Source organism: Triplophysa rosa, linkage group LG10, assembly GCF_024868665.1.
Source record: "Triplophysa rosa linkage group LG10, Trosa_1v2, whole genome shotgun sequence".
Taxonomy (NCBI): domain Eukaryota; kingdom Metazoa; phylum Chordata; class Actinopteri; order Cypriniformes; family Nemacheilidae; genus Triplophysa; species Triplophysa rosa.
This window is the reverse complement of record NC_079899.1, coordinates 22,202,086-22,224,464: the sequence shown is the minus strand read 5'-3', so window position 1 is coordinate 22,224,464 and position 22,379 is coordinate 22,202,086. Positions and strand designations below refer to the sequence as shown.

Here is a 22,379-nt window from a genome sequence, read left to right as displayed (position 1 = left end):
TAAAGTCTAGTGGCCTACATTGGCAATTTACTCTGAAAAACGAATTAATTATTAGTTACGAATTACATTTTCAATAGTGTAATTAAATGACTCTCTCCAAAAAGTATTTAATCACTTATTACTAATTACTTTCTATATCATATATCAACCTTGATTAGTTAAGTGATTCAAGGATAGACATGAAACGGCTCTTTTAAGTCATTCAAATAAATAATATAAAACTACATATAGTAGTATTATTGACTGACCAAAGTATTACAAATGTGAGAATTATACATTAAAGCACAAATTTTAGGTTAGACTTAGAATTTTGATGTCAATTCCACTATTGCACACGTTACACAGTATTTTGTTTAATTACTGCAGAAGTAACTAATTAAATTACAGAAAAATAAGAGTAATCCCTTACTTTACTTTTTCAAGGGAAAAGTAATTAAATTACAGTAACTAATTACTTAGTAACTAGCTACACCCAACACTGCAACCAACCATACATTGTATTTTCAGGCAAATTTTCTAGTACCATGGTATTCTTCGACGTACCTGGGAGTATCATGGTATTTGTAATAAAACCATGGTTTGGTAATATAAAAGGTAGTAGCTTTCCTGTTGCTCAGTGGTTAGAGTATGGCACTAGCAATGCCAAGGTCCCAGGGATTGCATATACTCAAAAACAATTGTATAGTATCATGCAATGTAAATCGCTATGGATAAAAGCGTCTGCCAAATGCATAAATGTAAATGTAATCATGGTACTACACATTTACTGTAATAATCCAACAGTTCACTTTTAATCCAACAGTTTTAGACCACCACAGTACCACAAAATGTTCAAATAAGTGTAACGAAACAAACACAAAAAAGTAAATGCTGGATTTTTTTGGTTTATTTGAATTTGACTCATTTCAACAATCAGTTTGGAGTGTTTTTGATGAGATAATCTAGTTTTTCATTCATTGTTTTCCATTCAACTGATGACCTGTGAATGTGTCCTGGAATGTTTAATAACATCTATGTTATGTCTATAACATTAGATACAGTAGTTGTGCCCATGTATCTTAGAGACTTCAAGAACTGTCCATTACAAGCACCAACTGGGTGAGTTTTTCACTTACTGCAGGATGTTGTGATACACAATCCAGACAATTTGGGGACACCTAGTTTTAGAGAGAGGGCATAAAACACTAACAACTGCAATCAATCATGATACCAATGAGTTTACAATGAAAAACACCACTAGTGATATCCCACTTGCCTGTGAGTTTACATGATTAGCCAGATTAGGTTACTGTTCAATAAAAAATACCCATCTAGACACTAATACGGAGTACCCAGATTGTGTGCTTGGCACTGCAATACAGCAAAACTGGTCCAATATAATAATCAAACAAAAACTGATAATAACAACACTAACAATAATTATTATATAAAGTTTCAAAAATCTTTTTGGATGTATTTTACTGAACACAGCAGTTTTGACCATTGGCATCCTTGAAGCGCAGACGCATCTTGGGTTTGTATTTTTCAAGGTACATCAGTTGTTTGGCGTTGAAAGCCCCACGCCTTTTCCTAAAAATATATAATTTGCATAAAAACACACATATTCCAACCAGAACTATGTGAACTATATTGTACTTGGTGACTCACTGCCGAATAAACTGGACAGCATCTTCATACATCATCCCACACTCGATCAAGGCTATAGCCACCAATACAGGAGCCCTGGACGCAAAAATGAATGTAATCCAACAGAAATTTACATGATTAATCTATAGCACAGGACCAAATGTTCTAAAAGGACAGAGCAGATACTGCATCCACAAACACGGTAATGAGGGTGTAATAGCTATGGATAACCAACACAGAAACACCTGCTTACTGGTTCACATATGTCATGATAATACTTACCGCCCCAATCCAGCAACACAATGTACTGCAATGCAACAGCCTGGTTCCTCCTTAAATTTACATTTCAGGAGATTTAACCACTCATCAACAATTTGGTCAGGGGGCGAACAGCCATCATCAAAAGGTCGATCCTAAAAAAAAATTATGAACTGCTGCGAGCAATTATCATTTACATGGACAAAACAACTGCAATGATTTGTTTTACCATTCAAAACAACCTTGAGCTAACTGTAGGGTTTAATAGCAATTCTTACCAAAACTTCAATCCCTTCTTTTTCCACTGGAGTCTTGTCATAAGTCGCTTCACAAACCCGAACAAGCGTCTGCACTCCAAAACTCTTCAGTTCCTGAAAGTGTCAAAATATTATCTATAGAGTTGATTTGTAATTCAGAATACTAGAGGAAGAATATTCAAGAAAAAAAGGTAGCCTACAGATGAAATTTACCTCTGTAAACTTGGTCAGCTGTGAATTGGTGGGATTGTGGGTGATGAGAAACCTCATGCATTCATAGGTGATCTCGACTGGAGCAGGGCGGTTCATTTTGACACTTAAATGATTAATTGTACTTAAAAAAAAATCCAACAACTTCCAAAAGGGTGGGAAAAAATGATTGAAGCCACTTGGCTTTCAGGTAAAACTTTGTATATTCTAAACGTGAAATATTAAGAGTATTCCACTTTCACAATCCCTTGATTTGAAAATAAAAACTGAAGAAGGGAACTATCCTTCTGATTCGCAATTTCAAATTACCCCATTCAGGAGAGGAGAGGTGATCAGTTGGCACTACAGAGAGGAAAAATGGTTCACTCTCTAGTACCTGGATTGGCTCAAACCGATTCATACACTAACTTTGGACAAAAACAGATGCTCCCCAAAAGTGCAGAATGTAAGATGGGCAGTCAGGTTGTATTATCTTCATATGGCAGGCCCTCTTTTCACTTGTCTACAATGACCAGGTGCTGTGCCTGGCAGAAGTCTCCACTCACACAGACAAACGCCATAAATGTGCAGCCTGGAAAAATTACAGGATTAGTGGCAAATAAATAAACAGGACGCTGGATTCTAAGGCACATCACAACAAGCAAGTCCATTGAATCAAAACATGTCACCAATGACCTCAATGAACATTGGATATAGCCTACAGCTGAGGAGAGACCTCTTTCCAATGCAGTTAATATTGACCTGGCCCATGGACTTTCACCATAAAGCACAGGCCTTCCAGAACATTCTAACACGTTGAAATACATGAAATTATTTGATAATCAAGAGAAAATATTTCGCTTATCTATTTGGAACAGGTTTATGCAAATACACACTTACTTTCTATAAGTGAACAGAAATAAAGTTGAGAACTCTGCATTCTATCCTCACCATTCGTGACTGTCTCTGCTTGGCATCTAGAAAAAATGTCAAGAATTAAGTCAAGAATGAAAATGTCAAAACGCCAGTATAAGAAAATGTAAATTAAAATCGCTTGTATAACACAAAAAAAGGTAAATAAATGAATGCTCAAACAATAAATATATCCGTGGCACAACAAAAATGCTTAAGTCAACTAGACATATAGCTCACATCTGATGCCCATCAAATTTTTCCTAAAATAAATGTAACGTGTGGCCTTAAGGGCAACAGAATATCACATATGGTGAGCAAACATCAGTCTACCTTTGTGATACGCAAATACACATTCATTACATTTGAATTTGATATTTAAAAAAAAACACTTGCTCTTAACGCAGAACCAAACAATACAATCCACCGCCGCCTCATTGTGTAGATGACATAAATACTTCATGCAACCAGAAACGGTATTTTGGATGAGCCCGGTAGCTGTGATCTTTCAATTCACTACTATAATATATAACAAATATTCATTTCACTATATCTACATTATGACAGTTTGACATTCTCAATGTTTTGACGAAATTACTTCGCTCTTGTCCGGTTAGCTCGGCTGCTTTAGCTGCTAAATGCTTATCTGTTTAAAACGTCACGCACAACCTTACAATCCATTACACGTGTATGTGTTCGTAAATTACAGAAATGTATAATAGCATATAAATACTTACAAAGAATTGGCGGTACATGTGAATACCGTGACAAGACGGAACGGTTTAGAGACGCTGCTAGCCGGCTAGCTCTCCTCTACCACAGAGCTCCCGTATCCAGGCGACAATTCCGGTTAGCATGAGTGAACGCAGATTGGCTGGAAGCAGCCAGGTCACGTAGCCAATAAACGTCAACTGCTCAGCATAGATAGCTATGCTGCTCATGTCGTTACTTTATTCACCGCGGTGGTGTCTAATTAAGCAATCCCACGCCAAGTGCTTATTTTCCTGTAATTTTTCAGGGTTGATTTGTTACTGTAACGTGCAAAAGAGAGATTACGAAAACGTTTTATGCGTATAATAGTATATATAACATATAGTATACATTTAATCTTCCTATACTTTGGCAATGCAAGGGATATTTTTTCTGTGCCAATATTTGAATCGTAACTGTTCGTGAAACTATTTCACTAGCCTCGAATGTACAATAAAACCACAGGAGTCTCAAACCAAATATTGTGTTGATTATTTTTTTTACATTATTGTTAGTATTGTTTTCGATTGAGCCCAGCTGATCGTGTAGTATATAGGCTATATACTGTACATTTAGAATAAAAATCAATTCATGCACAGGGTTTGATAATATCAAATATAATCCTGCCATTTGTCATCAACACTATTCAAAAAAACGTATAATGTGGCAATGTCTCCATCTGCTGGAGAGAAATGGCCACTATACGAAACGAACCCAGTTTAACAGGTTGATAGCCATTCTTTATTATCCACAGCCAAGACAAAAACATTTTATCTCTGCAGCCTGCTTTAAAATGTGTAGTATCATCTTATACAATGATCTGTCTTTGTAAAACAAAGCATCTTTATTGTTCTGTGAATATATAATGTTTGCATATTGCTGGGTGTGGCGATGGCGATGGCACACGACAATGGCCACAAGTAAGCTGGTACTTGCAAATGAGGCCTACCACATAGTTTGGAAGATTCCAGTCCCTGTCTGTAAAATGACACCTAAACAAAACGATGCACCACCCACAGTCCAGCACCACGCCTTTAAGTGAGAAATGCACCTGTGCTGCGGATGCACTCATTGTAAACAGGGTTTCATTCAGGTATGATAAGCCCTTCACCAGGTTGGACAGGATTTATTCATGATTTTTTTCACCTTTTCTCGTTTTTCTTTACACTTCCTGTTTCTCGTATGTCTTTCAGTTTTCCTGCATTACACGGTAAGTGGGAAGAAGTTATGAAAATACAGATCTTACGATAATACAGGTCCAATATTTGGGTGTATGTTGTTATTTAGAACGTACTTTTTAGCAATTGAAGATTAAAAAACAGTGGTTGCCAGAGGTACAGTAGGTGTAATCCATGACAATGTCAGTAATGAAAAGCAAAGCAAAATACAAATATTAATGTGTGGATGAATGTAAGGATAATTGTAAAAGTCAGAAGTTCGTGTTAGTAACATTGTGTTGTCCTTTGTAGACATAGATGTCCTTTATAGGATCTTTTGGGAGCACAAAGTCAATTCTTTCACTTTTCAGCATTTCCTTGTATTATTTTAGCCTACATTTATATTGTAATTTTGGATATTTCTTTCAAAATGTTTGTTTCGATGCACTTGTAGTTAATTTTGTAGCAGTTAAATCTTTATGTTTAATGCAAAATATAAAAAATAGATATGTGTTGGTGTTTTGTACTTTAATAAAAGAGCAATTCACATAGAATTTCAAATATAACCAATATAACCAAAAGTCTTTTTCATCTGCTCACAGCAAATGCGACAATGTAGTTTTTCTCATGACATATTTCTGAATAATATTTCAATGGTGGACTGACTGGTCTAACTACACAGCCACAGGCGAATGCCTAAACTGAAACGTGTTGGAGTAATAATGAAACATCTTAGCTGTGATGACAAACCCTGGTGTGATTTTTCAGTTACACTTCCAAGCGACAGTATGATAATTGAATATTTCAACTCAGACCAAAAGTATTTTGTAATGAGCAAGGTGGTTCAATTCTTTAGAAATTAAATCCAAGGTCATTGGATTGTTACACTGGAATGCGTCATCATCCTTGTAAAAACATAATGCTTACCAAAACGTTGTACAAATTCCATTTAATTGGAAAAGGACCGGTGCTTTTCCCCAAAACTTTTTGATTTGAAACAATTTGGAGTACCTGTTACACATCGCTGAACGCCTCCGGAGTTTATATATTAATCGAAGACCAAATCTCCACCGGCTAATTAAAAAGATAATCACCACCACAAAAAAGACGTCTTAATGACAAAACCCATTAAAGTTTTTTGGGTAAATTTAGACCGTGCAGTCATGGCACCAGTTATCAAGAGATTCCTTGACCCAAACTAGGATGGCCTGGTTGTGCAAAATCTTCCTTGTGCAAAAATCAGTTGTCTTTCATGATTTAATTGCAATGTTTTATAACGTTTTGTGTTTTTCAGGACACCGGTGGTGATCAGGGATGAACTGGTCTGGACTAGAGACTTTAATCAGCGGGGTCAACAAGTACTCCACGGTGTTCGGCCGTATTTGGCTGTCCGTGGTGTTTGTGTTTCGCGTGATGGTGTTTGTGGTGGCGGCCCAGCGCGTTTGGGGCGACGAGAGTAAAGACTTTGTGTGCAACACCAAGCAGCCAGGCTGCAATAATGTCTGTTATGACCATTCCTTCCCCATATCTCACATCCGTCTGTGGGCATTGCAGCTCATCTTCGTCACGTGCCCGTCACTCCTGGTCGTAGCCCACGTCAAATACAGAGAGGAAAAGGACAAAAAATATGTGGCCAACCACGAGGGCACCCACTTATATGCCAACCCCGGCAAAAAACGTGGTGGTCTTTGGTGGACCTACCTTCTGAGTTTGGTCTTCAAAATATTGATAGACGCCACATTTCTCTATATTCTTCATTACATATATAAAGGCTACGACCTACCCCGCCTTGTAAAGTGCTCGTTGGACCCGTGTCCTAATACGGTGGATTGCTTCATTTCCCGGCCTACGGAAAAGAAGATCTTTATGCAGTTTATGGTGATCTCTTCTGTGCTCTGCATCTTCATGTGCATCTGTGAACTGGTTTATCTCATCGGAAAGCGAATAATGAAAAAATTGACGATGACTCAAGACCATCCAGAGAGTTGTAAAAGAGTTGACCCCACGCGATCCAGCAACCAAAGCTTGAGTTCACGAAAGTCGAAGGAGACCAAATTAGACAAAACTGCCATTTAATGACAAAACCTTAAAACCTTTCAGACTCGGCATAAAAGAAGTACGCTTATTTTCTCCAACATTCACATTCAGAGGAAACAAAAATGAAGGACGAAACAGAAAAAATGGTCTTTGTAGGGGTTAAAAACCTCAAACTGTCAAGATCTCATTTTACATTCAAATTCATCCTTATTAATATATATTTTTGATCTTTCTATTATAAGGTCTTGAATGTTATCTTCATACACATGTCGAGTGAAGTCTATTAAAATGCTTCACTTTATAAATGTTCTGCCCCACTTTTGTAATTAAATACAAAACTTAGTGGGGCGGTTTCCAGTTTAATGTGGTATTTGCAAGGACTGTATGTGTCATGTTTATTATTTGTTTTTTTTGTTTACATTTGTCCATGTTGTGTACAGAGCGATTAAATGTTCATTTACTTGTAGGTGTTGCCTTTGTTTCCTGGAGTCAACATGAGATGAGAAAGAAATGTATTGTGCACATTATAAATTCTTAAGAAAACAAAGATGGCACGTCACGCTTGTACAGCTTTTCAGCTTTCTGTATGATATCCATCTTGCTCTTGTCCATTCAGTTTTCAGTTCATGTTGCACTACGTTTGTACCCAGAATGCACTTAAAAATAAAATCTTCAGCACCCTATGCCCAGCGCACTTTAATTTACATGTTACATAAGAAACACCTCTTGATCTTTTTCCTTCAGCATCCAATGATTACATCCCTCCTACACACACATCTGTATCACACCGCAGTCAAGCACTAAAAATAGATTTACTACCTTCGTTCAACCATGAGAAATTAACACATGCTTCCATCAAACAAATCATTGAAAGCGATGAACCTGAAAGAATTCAAAGCATCGACACGTCAGCCTGCATATCATCTCTTCAAACCTTCAGCGGGTTGACCAGAAACAGCACATGTCCTAATGTATGATTCACTCACTTCTGCGCTGCTCCTCCTACACATGTGCCCTGGCTTCATCTCAACCACACACTGCAAACAATCCATCCCACTCACAGACTCACACTCACCAGCACACACACTTTCTGAAATACCACACATCAACCAAAGCTCTAGTTCACGAAAATCGAAGGAGCCAAATTAGACAAAACTGTCATTTAATGACAAAATCTTACAACCTTTTGGATTTAAAAAAAGGAAATGGAATAAGCTCATTTTCTCCAACGTTCATATCCAGAGGACACAAAAATGAAGGACAAAACGTAACCAAAAAAAGCTTGCTTCACAATCTTTAAATCTTTGTAAGGGGTTAGAGATGTAAAATTGTCAAGACCATTTTACATTCAAATACATTCTTATAAATATATATTTTTGCTCTTTTATATTATAGTCTATTAAAATGCTTCACTTTATTAATGTTCTGTCCCACTTTTGTAATTTAATTAAAAAAACGTCAAACTTATTGTTTACTCTACAATGTGAGTGGAAGTTTTTATAGCTTGAATTTGATCAGTCTTATAATGTGGTGCCCTGTACAAACATGGTATCCAGAATGTTCCAGGGAGCATCACACTGTAATCACAGACTCACACTCACCAGCACACACATTTTTCTGAAATACCACACATACTGATACGCTTGAAACCTTTGGGTTTTTTTGCGTTGCCAAATGACGACGTATAAGAAATGTACACCATTCAGAATTAAATTGTGAATTACAATTCACTTTGACTCTGAATTAAGGTAGCAAGCTATTTACAGAATTTTTACATTTTCAAAAGTTATTTGGCAAATTCAATGGAAATATATAGAATTGATGTAAAAAAATGTTTTTTTATATGACTAAGAAACACAAACCGATAAAAATGTGATCATAGACGCAACATACAGGAAACTTCTATTAATGGCGTGACATTTTTGAAATACTATTTTTACAAAAAATAAAGTTTATATACATTTAATTGTTTAGTAACTTTCATTTTGTTGACTGTGGTGCAGGGAGAAACTTATAAAAATGTTTTAAGAACGTTTCGCTAACATTCACATTAAGTTATGCAAATGTTATTTCTGAATCTTTTAACATTTCACTAACAATGCTAAGAAAAATCTTTTTTTTTAGAACATTTAGCAATGACTTGAGTGTTGATAAAATACTCTTTAAACGTTATTGTGGAATTATTTTGCAACTTTGACTGAATGTTGAACCTTTTGAGAACATTAGCCAAACTTCTGGGAACATTTGAACACATCATAGGTTGCAGCAAGATTCTGTCGTCATTCACTCCCCCCCCTTATTTCAAACCTGTATGACTTGTCAATCTAGATAACACAAAAGATATTTTAAAGGAAGTTGGTAACTGAATAACAACGCTGCCAATTCACTTCTACGGTATGCACACAAAGTCAATTGGTACCGCCGTTGTTCAGTTACCAAGATTCTTTTAAATATTTTCTTTTGTGTTCTCCAGAGGTGAGTAAAAGATGACAGATTTTTTGTTTTTGGGTGAACTTTCCCTTCAAGCCAAACCTGAAACATTCAGGTTGCACTGCAGGAACAACAGTGACGTTGCTGATGCGCATTGTGTTTAACAGATGGAGAACAAAACGATCACAATGTAGGTTACCGAGTAGCTGCGATGGGCGGCAACAAAAACCTATGCACCAGAATATAGTGTAAGTGGACACTCGACCCACTTATGTATTAACCTGGCACACAATGCTTTCAGTTTGGCCTCGTTCACACTGAACTAATTAATTTACCTAAAAATAGCCCCTTTGGCCTCAACAACGCCACCAGAATTTCTCCTTCACTCCGCTCCCAAACAATTCACATGAGAAATATACATATGTAGGCCATGACAGATGGAGCGATGGAAAGGAGGCTAAGGAGGGGTAGAGCTGAGAAAGGAAGTCTGTCCAACAGCATGATACATAAACGGCTCAGAATGAAGAGGAAACAGACGTTTGCTTTGATCCTTTATTGAGAGTCCAGTGTAAAATATGGATTTGTGTTAACAAATGTATAAACTCCCTGCTGACCAGTTTGCTTTTTAAAACAACGTATAAACATTGTACAGCATATCAAGCATTATCTGTGCTTCTTAAAGGAGTAGTTCACTTTCAAAATGAAAATTCTGTCATCTTTTACTCATTTCAAACCTGCATGACTTACTTTCTTCCACAGAACACAAAAGAAGATATTTTGAAGAATGACAATGGTATGGTCAAAAGTGACCCAGAACTGTTTGCTTTTCTACATTCTTCGAAATATATTCTTTTGTGTTCAACAGAACAAAGAAATGCATAAAGCAATTTTCCTACTATGGTAGTCAATGGTGGCTAAGAAGTGCTTGGTTACAAGCATTCTTCCAAATATCTTTCTCTGTGTTCATCAGAACAGAGAAATGTATACAGATTTGGAACAACTTGAGGGTGAGTAAATGAAGACAGAATTTTCATTTTTGGGTGAACTGTTCCTTTAAAGACAAGGTCATAATTTCACATCAATCCTCATAGTCATTCAATACTTTAGCTATCATCAGTTCTTCAATTACCCCGGTAACATCAAACATTCACCATTAAATAGAGCACACAGCAAATAGAGTATCTATTACTGACATTATGTTGTAGTGTGCTTCACAGTTTAAGCTTGTATGCTTGATGTGTGAAAAGTCATATTGCATCAACGATTACCTATTATACATAGCCAGATCTATAGTTTAACACAAATATTGTTCAACGTAACATAAAGCTGTCCACCGTGACATAAACTTTACAACGGAAATGCAGCTAAAAATACCTAAATTGTGCTTCAATAAAATGGATTTTAACACTCAAGAAAACATCCAAATCTTACTTTTTATTTCTTACGTTATGTTGGAGCCACTATTTTGATTTAATATGTACATAATTAACTAATGAGAAAGTACAAACAAAAACCAAAAATACTTTCTCATGACTGTTAGATTATTCTCCAAAGGCTCTGTAATACAACAGGTTTCCAGTGCAATAATAAGAGTTAGGATACAGACTTCACCTCAGTGTGGGTCTCTGCCCCCTGTGTGCACTGTGAGGACACCTCTTCCAGCTCAACTCTCTCCTGTACAGCAATAGCAGCCAACTCCCCAGGCTGGCAGCAAATCTGCTGAGCTTGGTTGCCATGGAGCAGTTTGTCGGCATCCGATTGGTCCTCACCGAACAGCTCCGGCAGCACCCCTTGCTCTAGCTCCTCCCAGCAGTCCCACGCAGACTTGGAAGAGTTTGGCTCGGGTTCAGAATCGGTTAGGTCTGAATCCCATTCGCTATCCCCTCCTACCGCAGAGGCCAAAACAAAGTCAGCCTTAGAACCGCTGTCGTCTGATTCAGAATCTTTTGAGTCACCGTATACTGAATGGCCCTCTGTAACCAGCAGGTGGCAATCCGGAGCAGCCAGGTAAACAAAACTGTCTGTGGAGAGGAAGTCACATTCGTCAGGGTAAGGGCAGGGTTTCGTAAAGGACGTTGGTGGTGACGGTTCCTCCACCGCAGGTTTGGTCACATTTTGCCGTGCGAATGGAAGCGGCACTGATACGGCCAGGTAGACGAAACTGTCAGTTGCGACGAATGAATCTGTGTCAGTGTTGCCTAACAAATTTTGTTTAACTTCATGTTTGGAGGGGGACAGGGGCAAAGGCACATCACTCTTTGATGTGTTCACAGTGTAATGCATCTCTTGGCTTACGGTTCCTTTGTCAACGGGCTTCAAGCGTTCTTTTATTTCTGCAGCTTTGGTTGAAATCTCTTTACACAACGCTTGCCTTCTGGACTCTATTACGCTGTTAGATCTCAGTCCAGAGCGTTGTTTTGTGTATATAGTCACCACTTTATTTACCTTTGGGACTGATGTCTCAATCTTTCTGTCATCGACCATCATCTCCTCCTCTTGGCTAAGAGATGTAGTACTTCCTAGACCTACGTCTGACAGAGGCCTATCGTTGTCAGGGGTGATATCCTCTCTACTGGTTTGGCTGGGATTGGACATGTAGATACCACTAGATTCCGAGTCTAAAGTCAGGGCGGAGTCTGGAGACTCACTATGGCTGTATTTGTTTTCCATCTGAGCGTAAATGGAGGCAAGATCCAAGCTGGTTGGAACCTTTGTATGAATAAGTTTATGTACCCCTGGCTGTGTCACAACAGTGTTAGTTTGACTCTTACATGCTTGTAAATTATACTGAAATTCTGGTTCTTCGTCATCTTGGCTTTCCACGACCTCTCTGTTCATTCTTTCAATCTCTAGCAGGTCTTCAGCACCCAGTTCTGAACTTGTACACGATGGAGCCTGTGAGCCACCAAACCCAGAGGGAGGATGTAAAAGAGGCCAGCGCCTCAGAGAGCCAACACTTTGTGGATCTACATTCCACGTCTCATCCCAAAGAGAGTTAACCATCTCCAACACAGCCTCCCAGTTCTCTTCCTCACACTCAAGAGTGGGTTTTTCTTCAGTGACTGGCTCTGCACTCTCTTGTATTGCTGCCATTTTGCTACATCCTTCTAAAGCATCCTCCATCACGCTTTCATTTTGACTTTCCTCCTGTTCCCGCAATATCTTCCATTCTTGAAGCGAGCAGTCCTTTAATTCTCTGGTTAATGTAGATCTCTCCAGCTGACGGTCAACATTGCCCTGGTGTTCAGGGAACGGTGAAAGACGAGGGATAGTCTTTTTATCAGAGACACTTCGAAATAACAAAGAGGGGAGTGGGGGGAGAATTGGGAGATTGTGAACTGCACCACCTTGTCTCACCGTCCGCCTCCTTCCGATTAGCCGACGGGGCCAGGTGGACTCCATGGATGTGGGGGAGATGGCAGGTTTTTTTGTTGTCTGGGAGCGCAGAAGAGGCGTAGTGTCATTTTCGGGTTCTGGGGTGGTGGGTGGCTGTACTCTCTCAGGTTCAACATTCTTGGGTTTGAAAGTCAGAAACAAATGATCTTTTGCCGTGTTCCCTTCATCCCTTATATATTGGATATCTCCTATATTGTCACCCTGGTCACACATTAGGGCAGTGACTGATAATTCTGCCAGAGGTGGTCTTGGTGAAGAGGGCTGGATGGGTAAAGACTGTCTATGGAACTGCTGGTGGAAGGGCAAAGGAGAGGGCGAGAAGAACACAGAAGGTGTGTGCGTGCCAGTAGAGAATGGGGATCCAGAGAAGGGCGAGATCTGTGGAGAGGTGATGCTGTTAGGAAAGAAAACGACACCTGGATTTAAATAGTTATTTTCACCTGGAGACAGCTCCACTGGTTCTGGAAACTTTGGTGGGGAGAGAACCTTCCACGAGTGGCGACACAGATTGTCCTTCTTGCCGCTGTCCTGGTGATGATGTCGTTTGTTCACGGATCCACTCGGAGCCGAGCTGCAGGACACGCTGGGGGACGCCGACCTCACAAACCCTCTCGGTGACCTGTTCAGCTCATCATTTGCCAGTTTTAGGGAATCAAAAATGAACCTCTCATCCAGTTTTCTGCCACTGCTGCCTAACACAGAAGACCTTGTGTCAAACATGTCTCCACCTGCTCCTAGTGAACCATTACTGGAGAAGTCAGTTTCACGACCTCTCCGGGAACCCAGAGTGCTGTGAGCGGAACTGTGGTCGATCTGTTCATTGATGCACATTGTGTCATAGATGGAGCGTTGAGGAATGTACCCATCTTCGTTGTAGCCCTCTCGATCGTCTCCTTTTTTCGAACAACAAGGGCTCTGCCGTAGGCAGCCTGGACGACTTAATGGCTTTCCCATTCTGTCACCTCTTGACAGTGGATTTTAAAAGACCTCCAATACAATCCTCCAGAAGTATATCATGCGACGTTGCCGGAGCATGTGCACCAGGTCTTAATTAATGGGATACTGTTCGGTTTCACTAAAAAACAAAAATGCAAATATTTACTGGTCTTCTGATGGCGGTGGTTAGCATTTAGAATCAAGCCTATAGTATCTCCACTGGAAATAAACATTTTCTCAAAGGTACAGTAAGCAACTTTTTGAATCATAAAGCATTATTTAGACATCTGAAAAGAGTATCATTCCTTTAATAAACGTACGTAAAAAGCCATACATTTATCATTCTCATCAATTTGCTCTGACATAAACTGCTCTGTTCCAAAATTAAAGCTCTCATGCGCCCGAGACAAAATCTTATTCTGTAAATATAAACAGTATAAGAGCAAAACTCACATTTTTTCCTCATACAAACATGACATTACACCTCTCCGTGTTCTTTTTGCATCGCTTCTTCATGTTGGTAAGCATTCACGTAACTTAAGCATTCATAGCATCGCAGGCATGACAGATGGACGGTCCCGGTCCCTCATGCACTGGTGGTCCAGGTGTGAAGGCTGCTCAGGAATCCAAGCATCAAGTCTGTATTCCAGCATTATCTTTCAGCTCTCAGCCTTGTCCTTCCTCACACAGAAACACTGTTGGTTTGATAAATAGCCTCTTATTTCAGCAGCAACGGCAGCTCTCTCTCTCTCTCTCTCTCTCTCTCTCTCCCTCCTCTCACAGCTCCCTCCCTTGAGTTTTAAGGCTGCTTCAGGGCTTTAGCACTTATCAGGAGCTTAGGACTTTTTTGCCTCACTCATTTCATTTCCTTTCAGTCATTTTATCTCAATTTGGAACGACCTCTAATAAGACGGCTTAGATTTTCATCAGACAGTATCTGCATTTGCCAATAATTTAAACTCTTATTTAAATTGAAGTAGAAACATATACTATATGGTTAAAAAAGTGACTGTTTTGGCATCATTTAGAATGTTAGTATAATACCATGTAAGTATTGTCCGAACCAGTCATGTAATGCCAGATTGTGTCTTTGTTGTACTCGTCTCTCCCACACACTCTCGAACCCTCTCAAATCACACCTCATCTGCCTGGAGCACACCCACACTCTCTTTTGAACAGCCAACAAAAACGTGATGTGTCCCCGAGATATTCGCTCTCTCAGTCCATCATGAACGATTGTACATTTACAAATTACAGTAAAAGATGCGGAGATCAGAAAACGAACGCCATTACAACTGCAGACAAATAGTTTAACCGTCTGTCTTATATTTTCGATCCCTACATTAGCTTGCTAACGTTAGCGCTGCAAGGTAAATGAGTGGTGCTGATGGGGGACGTTCAGGTTCAGTTACACTGTTCTGGACAACTCTGATGCACAAGTGCATTTCATATCCGAGTTGCATGATTCTCAACAGCAGCACATTTAGAATCCAGTGTGAAGCACAAGCAACGGCTCTCGTCTCTGTTACCATGGTAGCGAATGACAATTGGCTTTACATCGTAGGCTGGCGCTGCATCTATCTCTGCAAATATCAGCATAATCATGTGGCTCAACATTGCTTATATGAGTCACCATTGTTGCCTTGTCAAGGTCCCATCACTTGAACTAACAAAGCAGGAGTGCCCTCTGTTGACTGAGGTGCGACACTTGGAATCCACCTGAAACACCTTAATGAATGCATCTTTTCCGAGATATGAACTTACAAAGGCCAATCGAGGTGTTACAATAAATCGCTACAAGACTTTTTATTTAAACACTTCTTAAGAACTACACAGCTATCCGAGGGCGTTATTAATGCGTTTTTAAATTGATATGCTAATGCTAGTGAAATCAGAGGAGGTTACAAGTTGTTGTAGGCGTTTCAATTCGACTGCTGTGACTTTGCGTTCTTGGAATTGAGAAACGCCCAAAGAACTGACTTGTGTTCTCGTGGAGACTGGTCTTGCGAAGCAGCCTGGGAAGAACGAACTTGGATGGATGCGCCACAGTGACTTCTGGGACTTCAAGCGGGTGCTGTAGGCACGCAAGGCTGCATTCGATGCATCCTTGATATCGAGAACACATCCGGGTACTTTCATGCGTTCTCTGTTCTTGAGTATTGGAAAAGACTGACGGTTATTGATGACGTAGAGCGAGAACAGGAGGACACAAGACCGCTGAAGAACGCATATTGAGAAACGGCCACTGTTTGCCTTCTCAAAAAAGCAGCTTTTTAACACCGACACCATGTTAGCAACACAGACATCCCATACAAATCTAGAAACAACTCAATCGTACGTTTGAGAATTCAAATATATTTCCAAAGGTTACCAACAATCATGACAAGATGAACGTTCAAACATAAAAAGCTTCCCACTATATAATTCTAAATATTGAGAAATGTTGTCTAGTGACAAATAATTAAAAATCAAACAGTTTTCCTCCGAATTGTTCCTCTGAATTCTCGTGTAGTTATCCGTAAAGTTCATGATAGAGCGAGACAATGACTTCGAGGAATGTCTGTTGAGTGCGTGTACACAGTGGGAAAGGATGTGTACAATGGTTTTAACCTAAAAAGTCAGGACATTCCCTGTGCCTTCGAGTTCTAAAAAATATGTAGGTGTCAAAAAATGTCTCATGATTGGTTTACGAGTGAAGATCCATGATTTTGGGTTCTCATTGAGAACTCTCTTCATCTGAAGAGTCCGGATATTTTTGCTGCGTAGAGTCCAGGTGAATGTCTCGTACAACTACGATGCGTGTGAGCATGCCCTCCATCATCGCAGTGTCCAAAGGCTGAGCCGAGTACCACACAGGGCTGCTGGGATGGCAGGAGGTCTCGGGCTGCAGGTAGAACAGATCTGGACGCTGTTTCACGGTGTCTGAGCTGTGGATGTGACAGAGAATGAAACGCGATGAAGGATTTGACCATACTAATGGCATTCAAATATGATGTAGAGTCTGATGTGTTTGTCCTCACCATTTAGAGAGATAGAACTGGTAGAGTCTAACAGGACAGCGTAAAGGGTTCTCTGAGTTCTCGGGCATCTCCATGAACTGCTCGTCCACCGTCTCCTCCTCCCGTTTCCTTTTAACAGCTGCTGGATGTTCAATAGATACATATCATACAGAGGCATACTGTAGTGATTCGGTTCAGTTGTGAGATTTTTACAAAACAGGGGTGGTTGTTATATCATCGGCACATCTCACCTCTCTTTTCTGTGGATTCCTCTTTGTTAGGTAGTTTGAATCTAAGATAAGAGGTCACGCCATTTTTGATGGTCTTTGAACACTGGGTGACATTGGAGAACGTGAGGCGTTGATGCTGTTCAACCGTTTTGAGGTTTAAGATTTTGGCTCCGAAAAACAGCAGCGTGTTGAGCAGGACGATAGGAGACAGGGCTCCCAACTGCTTACATTCCCAAAGGTATTCCTCTTCAACCCGTGAATTCATATAGCCTAAGGAAACAGAAGAGCAGACCTTTTTTGTTGCCAATTCATATTGCGCTGTTATTTTATTTTAGTGTAAATAGGTCTTAAAGGTGCAGTGCGTAATATTTTGCAGGATCTATTGACAGGAATGCAATATAATATACATAACTATGTCTTCAGAGGTGTATAAAGACCTTACATAAAGAAGCGTTATGTTTTTATCACCTTAGAATGAGCTATTTCTATCTACATTCACAGCGGGTCCCCTTACATGGAATTCGCCATGTTGTTTCTACAGCAGCCCTAAACGGACAAACTGCTCTACAGAGTGCATTTCATAAATACGTTATCTGCTTCAAAAGAAAAAGTGATGACATCTTTGTTCTGTGAGAGCCACCGTAGTGCTTCAAAAGGGAGGGGTGAGCGATGGAGTGAGCCATTGGTTGCAATTAACAACCTCACCGCTAGATGCCGCTAAAACCTCCAAACTTCTGCCTTTAAAGGAATACTTCATGCCAAAAGGTCTCAAGTGATCTGACATGTATAGCTCCGGCAACCTTGACGTCCTTCTTTGATGTTGTTCCCCTCTCTATACCCTGTATTTTGTAGTGTATATACTATTCTGTCAAAATAAAGCCTATATAACTTTAAATTAATAACCTTTAAAAAACTTTTAAATACTTTATACTGTATACTCATCTCATGTCGTATCAAAAACACCGATGGTGATTGATAGGGCTGGGTAAAAATGATCGTTTCTTCGATTTTAATCGATCTTAAATTTAAAGAAAGATTCAGGAAATCCCCATAAAAAATCATAGCTTTAAACAACCGTCTTTAAGACAGTTAAGACTACTTAAGACATCATCATCCACCATTATCGTATACTTTATACATTATGATAATATACTGATAAACACAATAATAAGATGCTTGCGGTTTGGTTATTTATTCTGTATTAGAGCACATGTGAATATTAGAGCACATGTGAATATTAGCCCCCGTCAGCTAATGACCGAGAGAGAGAAGACAATAGGCTACTGCTAATGTAAATAAACATCAAAGTCAAAATCTGGATAAAATGCATTTAATAATGGCTAAAACATAGTGTATATATTAAATGATTTTGGTTATTAATATGTATGTTTGTATTGTTTCTGACCAATAATATTAAAATGTATGACGATACACCAAATAGCGTCTTTATTTCCTTTCTTTATCATTTATATTTTTTTAACATACAGCTCCTCCTTAGGTTAAAATGAGTATTACATTGAAAATGTGTGATGTGTTTCTAACGACAAATGTGACCCTGGACAACAAAACCAGTTTTATGGGTCAATTTTTCGAAATTGAGATTGTTACATAATCTGAAAGCTGAATAAATAAACTTTCTATAGGTATATGAGTTGTTAGAATAGGACAATATCTGGTTGAGATACAACCGTTTAAAACTTTGGAATCTGAGTTTGCATAAAAATCAAAATATTGAGAAAATTGCCTTTGAAGTTGTTAATCAGGGGCACTGTGGCAGACCATCCACTCACAAAAATAAAGTTTTTATATATTTAAGGTAGGAAATTTACAAAATATCTTCATGGAACATGATCTTTACTTAATATCCTAATGATTTTTGGCATAAAAGAAAAATCGATAATCTTGACCCACACAATGTATTTTTGGCTTTTACTAAAAATGTTCCCGTGCTACTTAAGACTGGTTTTGTGATCCAGGGTCACAAATGCTAGCAGTGTAAGGCTATTACAACATATTAAGCCACATCTCTCTATACCCTGGGTTCATTATATCACTGTTGCACATTTACAATGTTTTATTTTTTACAGTAATGTTTGGTTACTCAAAGCAAAAGTAAAAAGTCATTCAAAACAATTGTTTGGGCTATACTATTAACGTGAATGTGTATTTCATTAATTTAGCTGAGTAGGGGGGTTTCAGTTAAAAGCCTATATATTTAAATATGGATTCCATGTCTGCAAATTTAATATTTTAAATGAAATACTGATAACTAATCGATATTGAATCAAATCGAATCAAAATCTAAATTGAATTGAATTGAAACCATATAAATAAGAATCGAATCGAATCGAATAGCCATAATGGTCTCAAAACCCAGCCCTAGTGATTTACATTTGTAAGTGCCAACAATGACAAAAATTACAATAACATGAAGGCATAGTTCATCCAAAAATTAAAGATCCTTCAATTATTGATTCATCCACATGTCATTCCAACCCCTTTTACTTTATTTTCTTCAACCAAACAAAACTGGCCCCACCGACTTCCAAAAAACGGACAAAAAAAACAAAGACATTTTGCAAAATATCTTCTTTTGTGTTCCATAGAGGAAACTAAATCATATACAGCTTTTAAATGACATGAGTGAATAAATGACAGAATATTTATTTTTAGGTGAACTATCCCTTTAAAAGTGAACTACATATAAACATGACATTTCAGAATGCATCACACAACCAGTGCGATTTTACAGTAAAAGAACAATAAAAGAACCGTTCGGCCTCACATATCCTTTTGATAAAAGAGAACCACGTGGGTTTGGAATCGCACAAGTGTGAGTAAACGATGACAACAGTCGTCTCCGAGTAAACTCACTCGCGAGTGATCTGATAAAACAGTGTTCTTAAATGCCAGTAATGTGTTAATTATTGTTTCAGAAGGTGTCAGAAAGAAGACATAATAGGTGATGTTGAAACATTTACCCCCAAGTGGCAAAGTATTGGCCCAGTCTTTCAGCAGCGTGGTGATCTCGCTGATGAACTCAATATAGAGCGAATCGGTGAAGATATTCTCAAGACGCCCCTTTTCGAGCAGACACTAAAAGATTGACAAAAGGATATGCACAATAATGTCATTACTAACAAACACATTGAAAGATAAACACAAAATAAATGCAAAATAGTGAGACCATTTGTGGTTACTATGGTTTCAGTCATTTTTGCAAGAGGTTGGCAAATGCCCCTTTCTAAGTAAGATCAGTTTGGGTGTGGACAAATGTACAATTTGAAAAACTAAACCAAATTATTTAAGCTCTCAGAGTTGAATTTTTTTTAAAGATCAAACCTGCTGAATGCCCAGGCACAGGTAGTAGACGCTATCGGGTTCATAAACCTTGCCGTTCGGCCTGCGGACCTCCTTGATGAAACGGCACAAACCGTAACCGAGTTCTGCAGAACTGCACTGTAACACATCCTCCTTCATAACCATGCGGCCCGCTGAAGAAGACACAGTGGGAAATGAAAAAGATGCTAAAACACATACTGGGTGAGAGCAATGTCACGCAGCAGCCGCGAGAGCGACCTTTACCAATGTGAATCATGAGGCACTGATTTCTCATTCTGACCAATGAACGTTAACATACGGGACTGTTGCTCGCCTTCGTCCGATGTCGGTCCTTTTTTAGATTTTACCCAGCTGGTCCAGGCTGTGACTCCGTACACTTGGTTAAGCTTTGAGCTGGAGGTGCTAAGCCAAACGCTGCTCGACGTGTCCGTTCCAGATCGCTTACGGCCCTGTAAGACACACAAACAACGTTTTTAATAACATACTCAATAAACAGGATATTAGAGTTTAGCTTGATCTCGAAGATGAAACCAAATTAAGCCGATAGGGTACATTTAAAATGATAATGATACATCAAATAAATGGTCATTACGAATGTGAAGAAAGTGTAAACTTTATACTATATAACCATAACCGAAACACACACCGTCTCACCTTCCCATTTATTCAAGCACCTACACTAAAAACGTAAACAAAGTAAAAAATAAAAAAGCTTATGATGTGCCCCTGAACACCGTCTCAGATCTCCCAACTCATTTTAATACAAGTTTGCGTGTGTACAACTGAAAACCATACATTTTTAACTCAATTATGACATTCTTGTTTTAAACTAGTAATATAATTCAAAGGTCTATTATTTGAAATTTTAAAATAAAGCAAAAACAAACAGTTTAAGACAGAAAGACATTTTAAGAAAGAAAGCGAACGAATGAGCAAAGCACATGCATGAAGATAAATGTCAGATGCACAGAATCTCTGACACTCGAGTAAACAGCTCTGTAAAACATTCAATTTTTGTCAAGTAGGCAGCCTTTTCTGAATGAAAAAAAACATTTTGACAAAGACGCCTTCAAGCGTCCATTTCCATCCAACACATTTGTCTCCTTTTATGGTGACTTTCTTCAACTGCAACGGCCTCCATGGCAACCACATCTCCATCATCATCACCTTCAGCTTTTGCTTCTTCCTCATCTGGCCTGCACTCAGACTCCTTTTATTTTACCACAATGTGATATCTACAAAGTTTTGGATATCCCTGCGGGTGTTCTTAAAGGGACAGTTCACCCAAAAATGAAAATTCTGTCATCATTTACTTACCCTCAGATTTTTCCAAACCTGTATAAATGTCTTTGTTCCGCTAAACACAAAGGAAGATATTTGGAAGAATGTCAGTAACGAAACAGATCTCATTCCCCATTGAGTTCCATAGTATTTATGGCAGTATACAGGTGCTGGTCATATAATTAGAATATCATCAAAAAGTTGATTTATTTCACTAATTCCATTCAAAAAGTGAAACGTGTATATTATATTCATTCATTACACACAGACTGATATATTTCAAATGTTTATTTCTTTTAATTTGATGATTATAACTGACAACTAATGAAAATCCCAAATTCAGTATCTCAGAAAATTAGAATATTTCTTAAGACCAATACAAAGAAAGGATTTTTAGAAATCTTGGCCAACTGAAAAGTATGAACATGAAGAGTATGAGCATGTACAGCACTCAATACTTAGTTGGGGCTCCTTTTGCCTGAATTACTGCAGCAATGCGGCGTGGCATGGAGTTGATCAGTCTGTGGCACTGCTCAGGTGTTATGAGAGTCCAGGTTGCTCTGATAGTGGCCTTCAGCT

General features: G+C 38.7%; 4 protein-coding genes across 8 annotated transcripts in view; 1 reads left to right on the top strand and 3 right to left on the bottom strand.

The window, feature by feature from the left end:
- Positions 1-789: 789 nt before the first annotated feature.
- On the bottom strand, positions 790-4,113 carry ptp4a2a (protein tyrosine phosphatase 4A2a). The gene is made up of 7 exons (XM_057343805.1): positions 3,980-4,113; positions 3,231-3,307; positions 2,355-2,922; positions 2,163-2,255; positions 1,909-2,039; positions 1,648-1,722; positions 790-1,569 (listed from the first exon to the last, which is right to left on the bottom strand). The coding sequence occupies exons 3-7, from the start codon at positions 2,448-2,450 to the stop codon at positions 1,458-1,460; spliced, it is 507 nt and encodes a 168-aa protein (XP_057199788.1). The 5' UTR covers positions 2,451-2,922; positions 3,231-3,307; positions 3,980-4,113; the 3' UTR covers positions 790-1,457.
- Positions 4,114-5,049: 936 nt separating this feature from the next.
- On the top strand, positions 5,050-7,952 carry gjb9a (gap junction protein beta 9a). Its single transcript, XM_057343888.1, has 2 exons — positions 5,050-5,202; positions 6,444-7,952. The coding sequence occupies exon 2, from the start codon at positions 6,464-6,466 to the stop codon at positions 7,223-7,225; it is 762 nt and encodes a 253-aa protein (XP_057199871.1). The 5' UTR covers positions 5,050-5,202; positions 6,444-6,463; the 3' UTR covers positions 7,226-7,952.
- Positions 7,953-10,138: 2,186 nt separating this feature from the next.
- On the bottom strand, positions 10,139-13,569 carry LOC130560035 (uncharacterized). Its single transcript, XM_057343476.1, has 2 exons — positions 13,453-13,569; positions 10,139-13,390 (listed from the first exon to the last, which is right to left on the bottom strand). Exon 2 carries the CDS (start codon positions 13,223-13,225, stop codon positions 11,210-11,212), a length of 2,016 nt encoding a protein of 671 aa, XP_057199459.1. The 5' UTR covers positions 13,226-13,390; positions 13,453-13,569; the 3' UTR covers positions 10,139-11,209.
- A 409-nt stretch (positions 13,570-13,978) lies between these two features.
- The window catches only part of si:ch211-266o15.1 (zinc finger MYM-type protein 4), a 30,267-nt gene continuing 21,866 nt past the window's right edge, over positions 13,979-22,379 (bottom strand). For 3 of the 5 annotated variants that reach the window (XM_057343472.1, XM_057343471.1, XM_057343475.1), the window contains 7 exons: positions 20,818-20,968; positions 20,520-20,671; positions 20,159-20,273; positions 17,199-17,447; positions 16,969-17,089; positions 14,402-16,875; positions 13,979-14,087 (listed from right to left, as the gene is read on the bottom strand). In XM_057343472.1, coding sequence (XP_057199455.1) covers positions 16,665-16,875; positions 16,969-17,089; positions 17,199-17,447; positions 20,159-20,273; positions 20,520-20,671; positions 20,818-20,968 — 999 coding nt within the window. In that variant the 3' untranslated portion in view covers positions 13,979-14,087; positions 14,402-16,664. The remainder of the gene's footprint in view (positions 14,088-14,401; positions 16,876-16,968; positions 17,090-17,198; positions 17,448-20,158; positions 20,274-20,519; positions 20,672-20,817; positions 20,969-22,379) is intronic. The other 2 variants (XM_057343473.1, XM_057343474.1) reach the window with 2 other exon arrangements.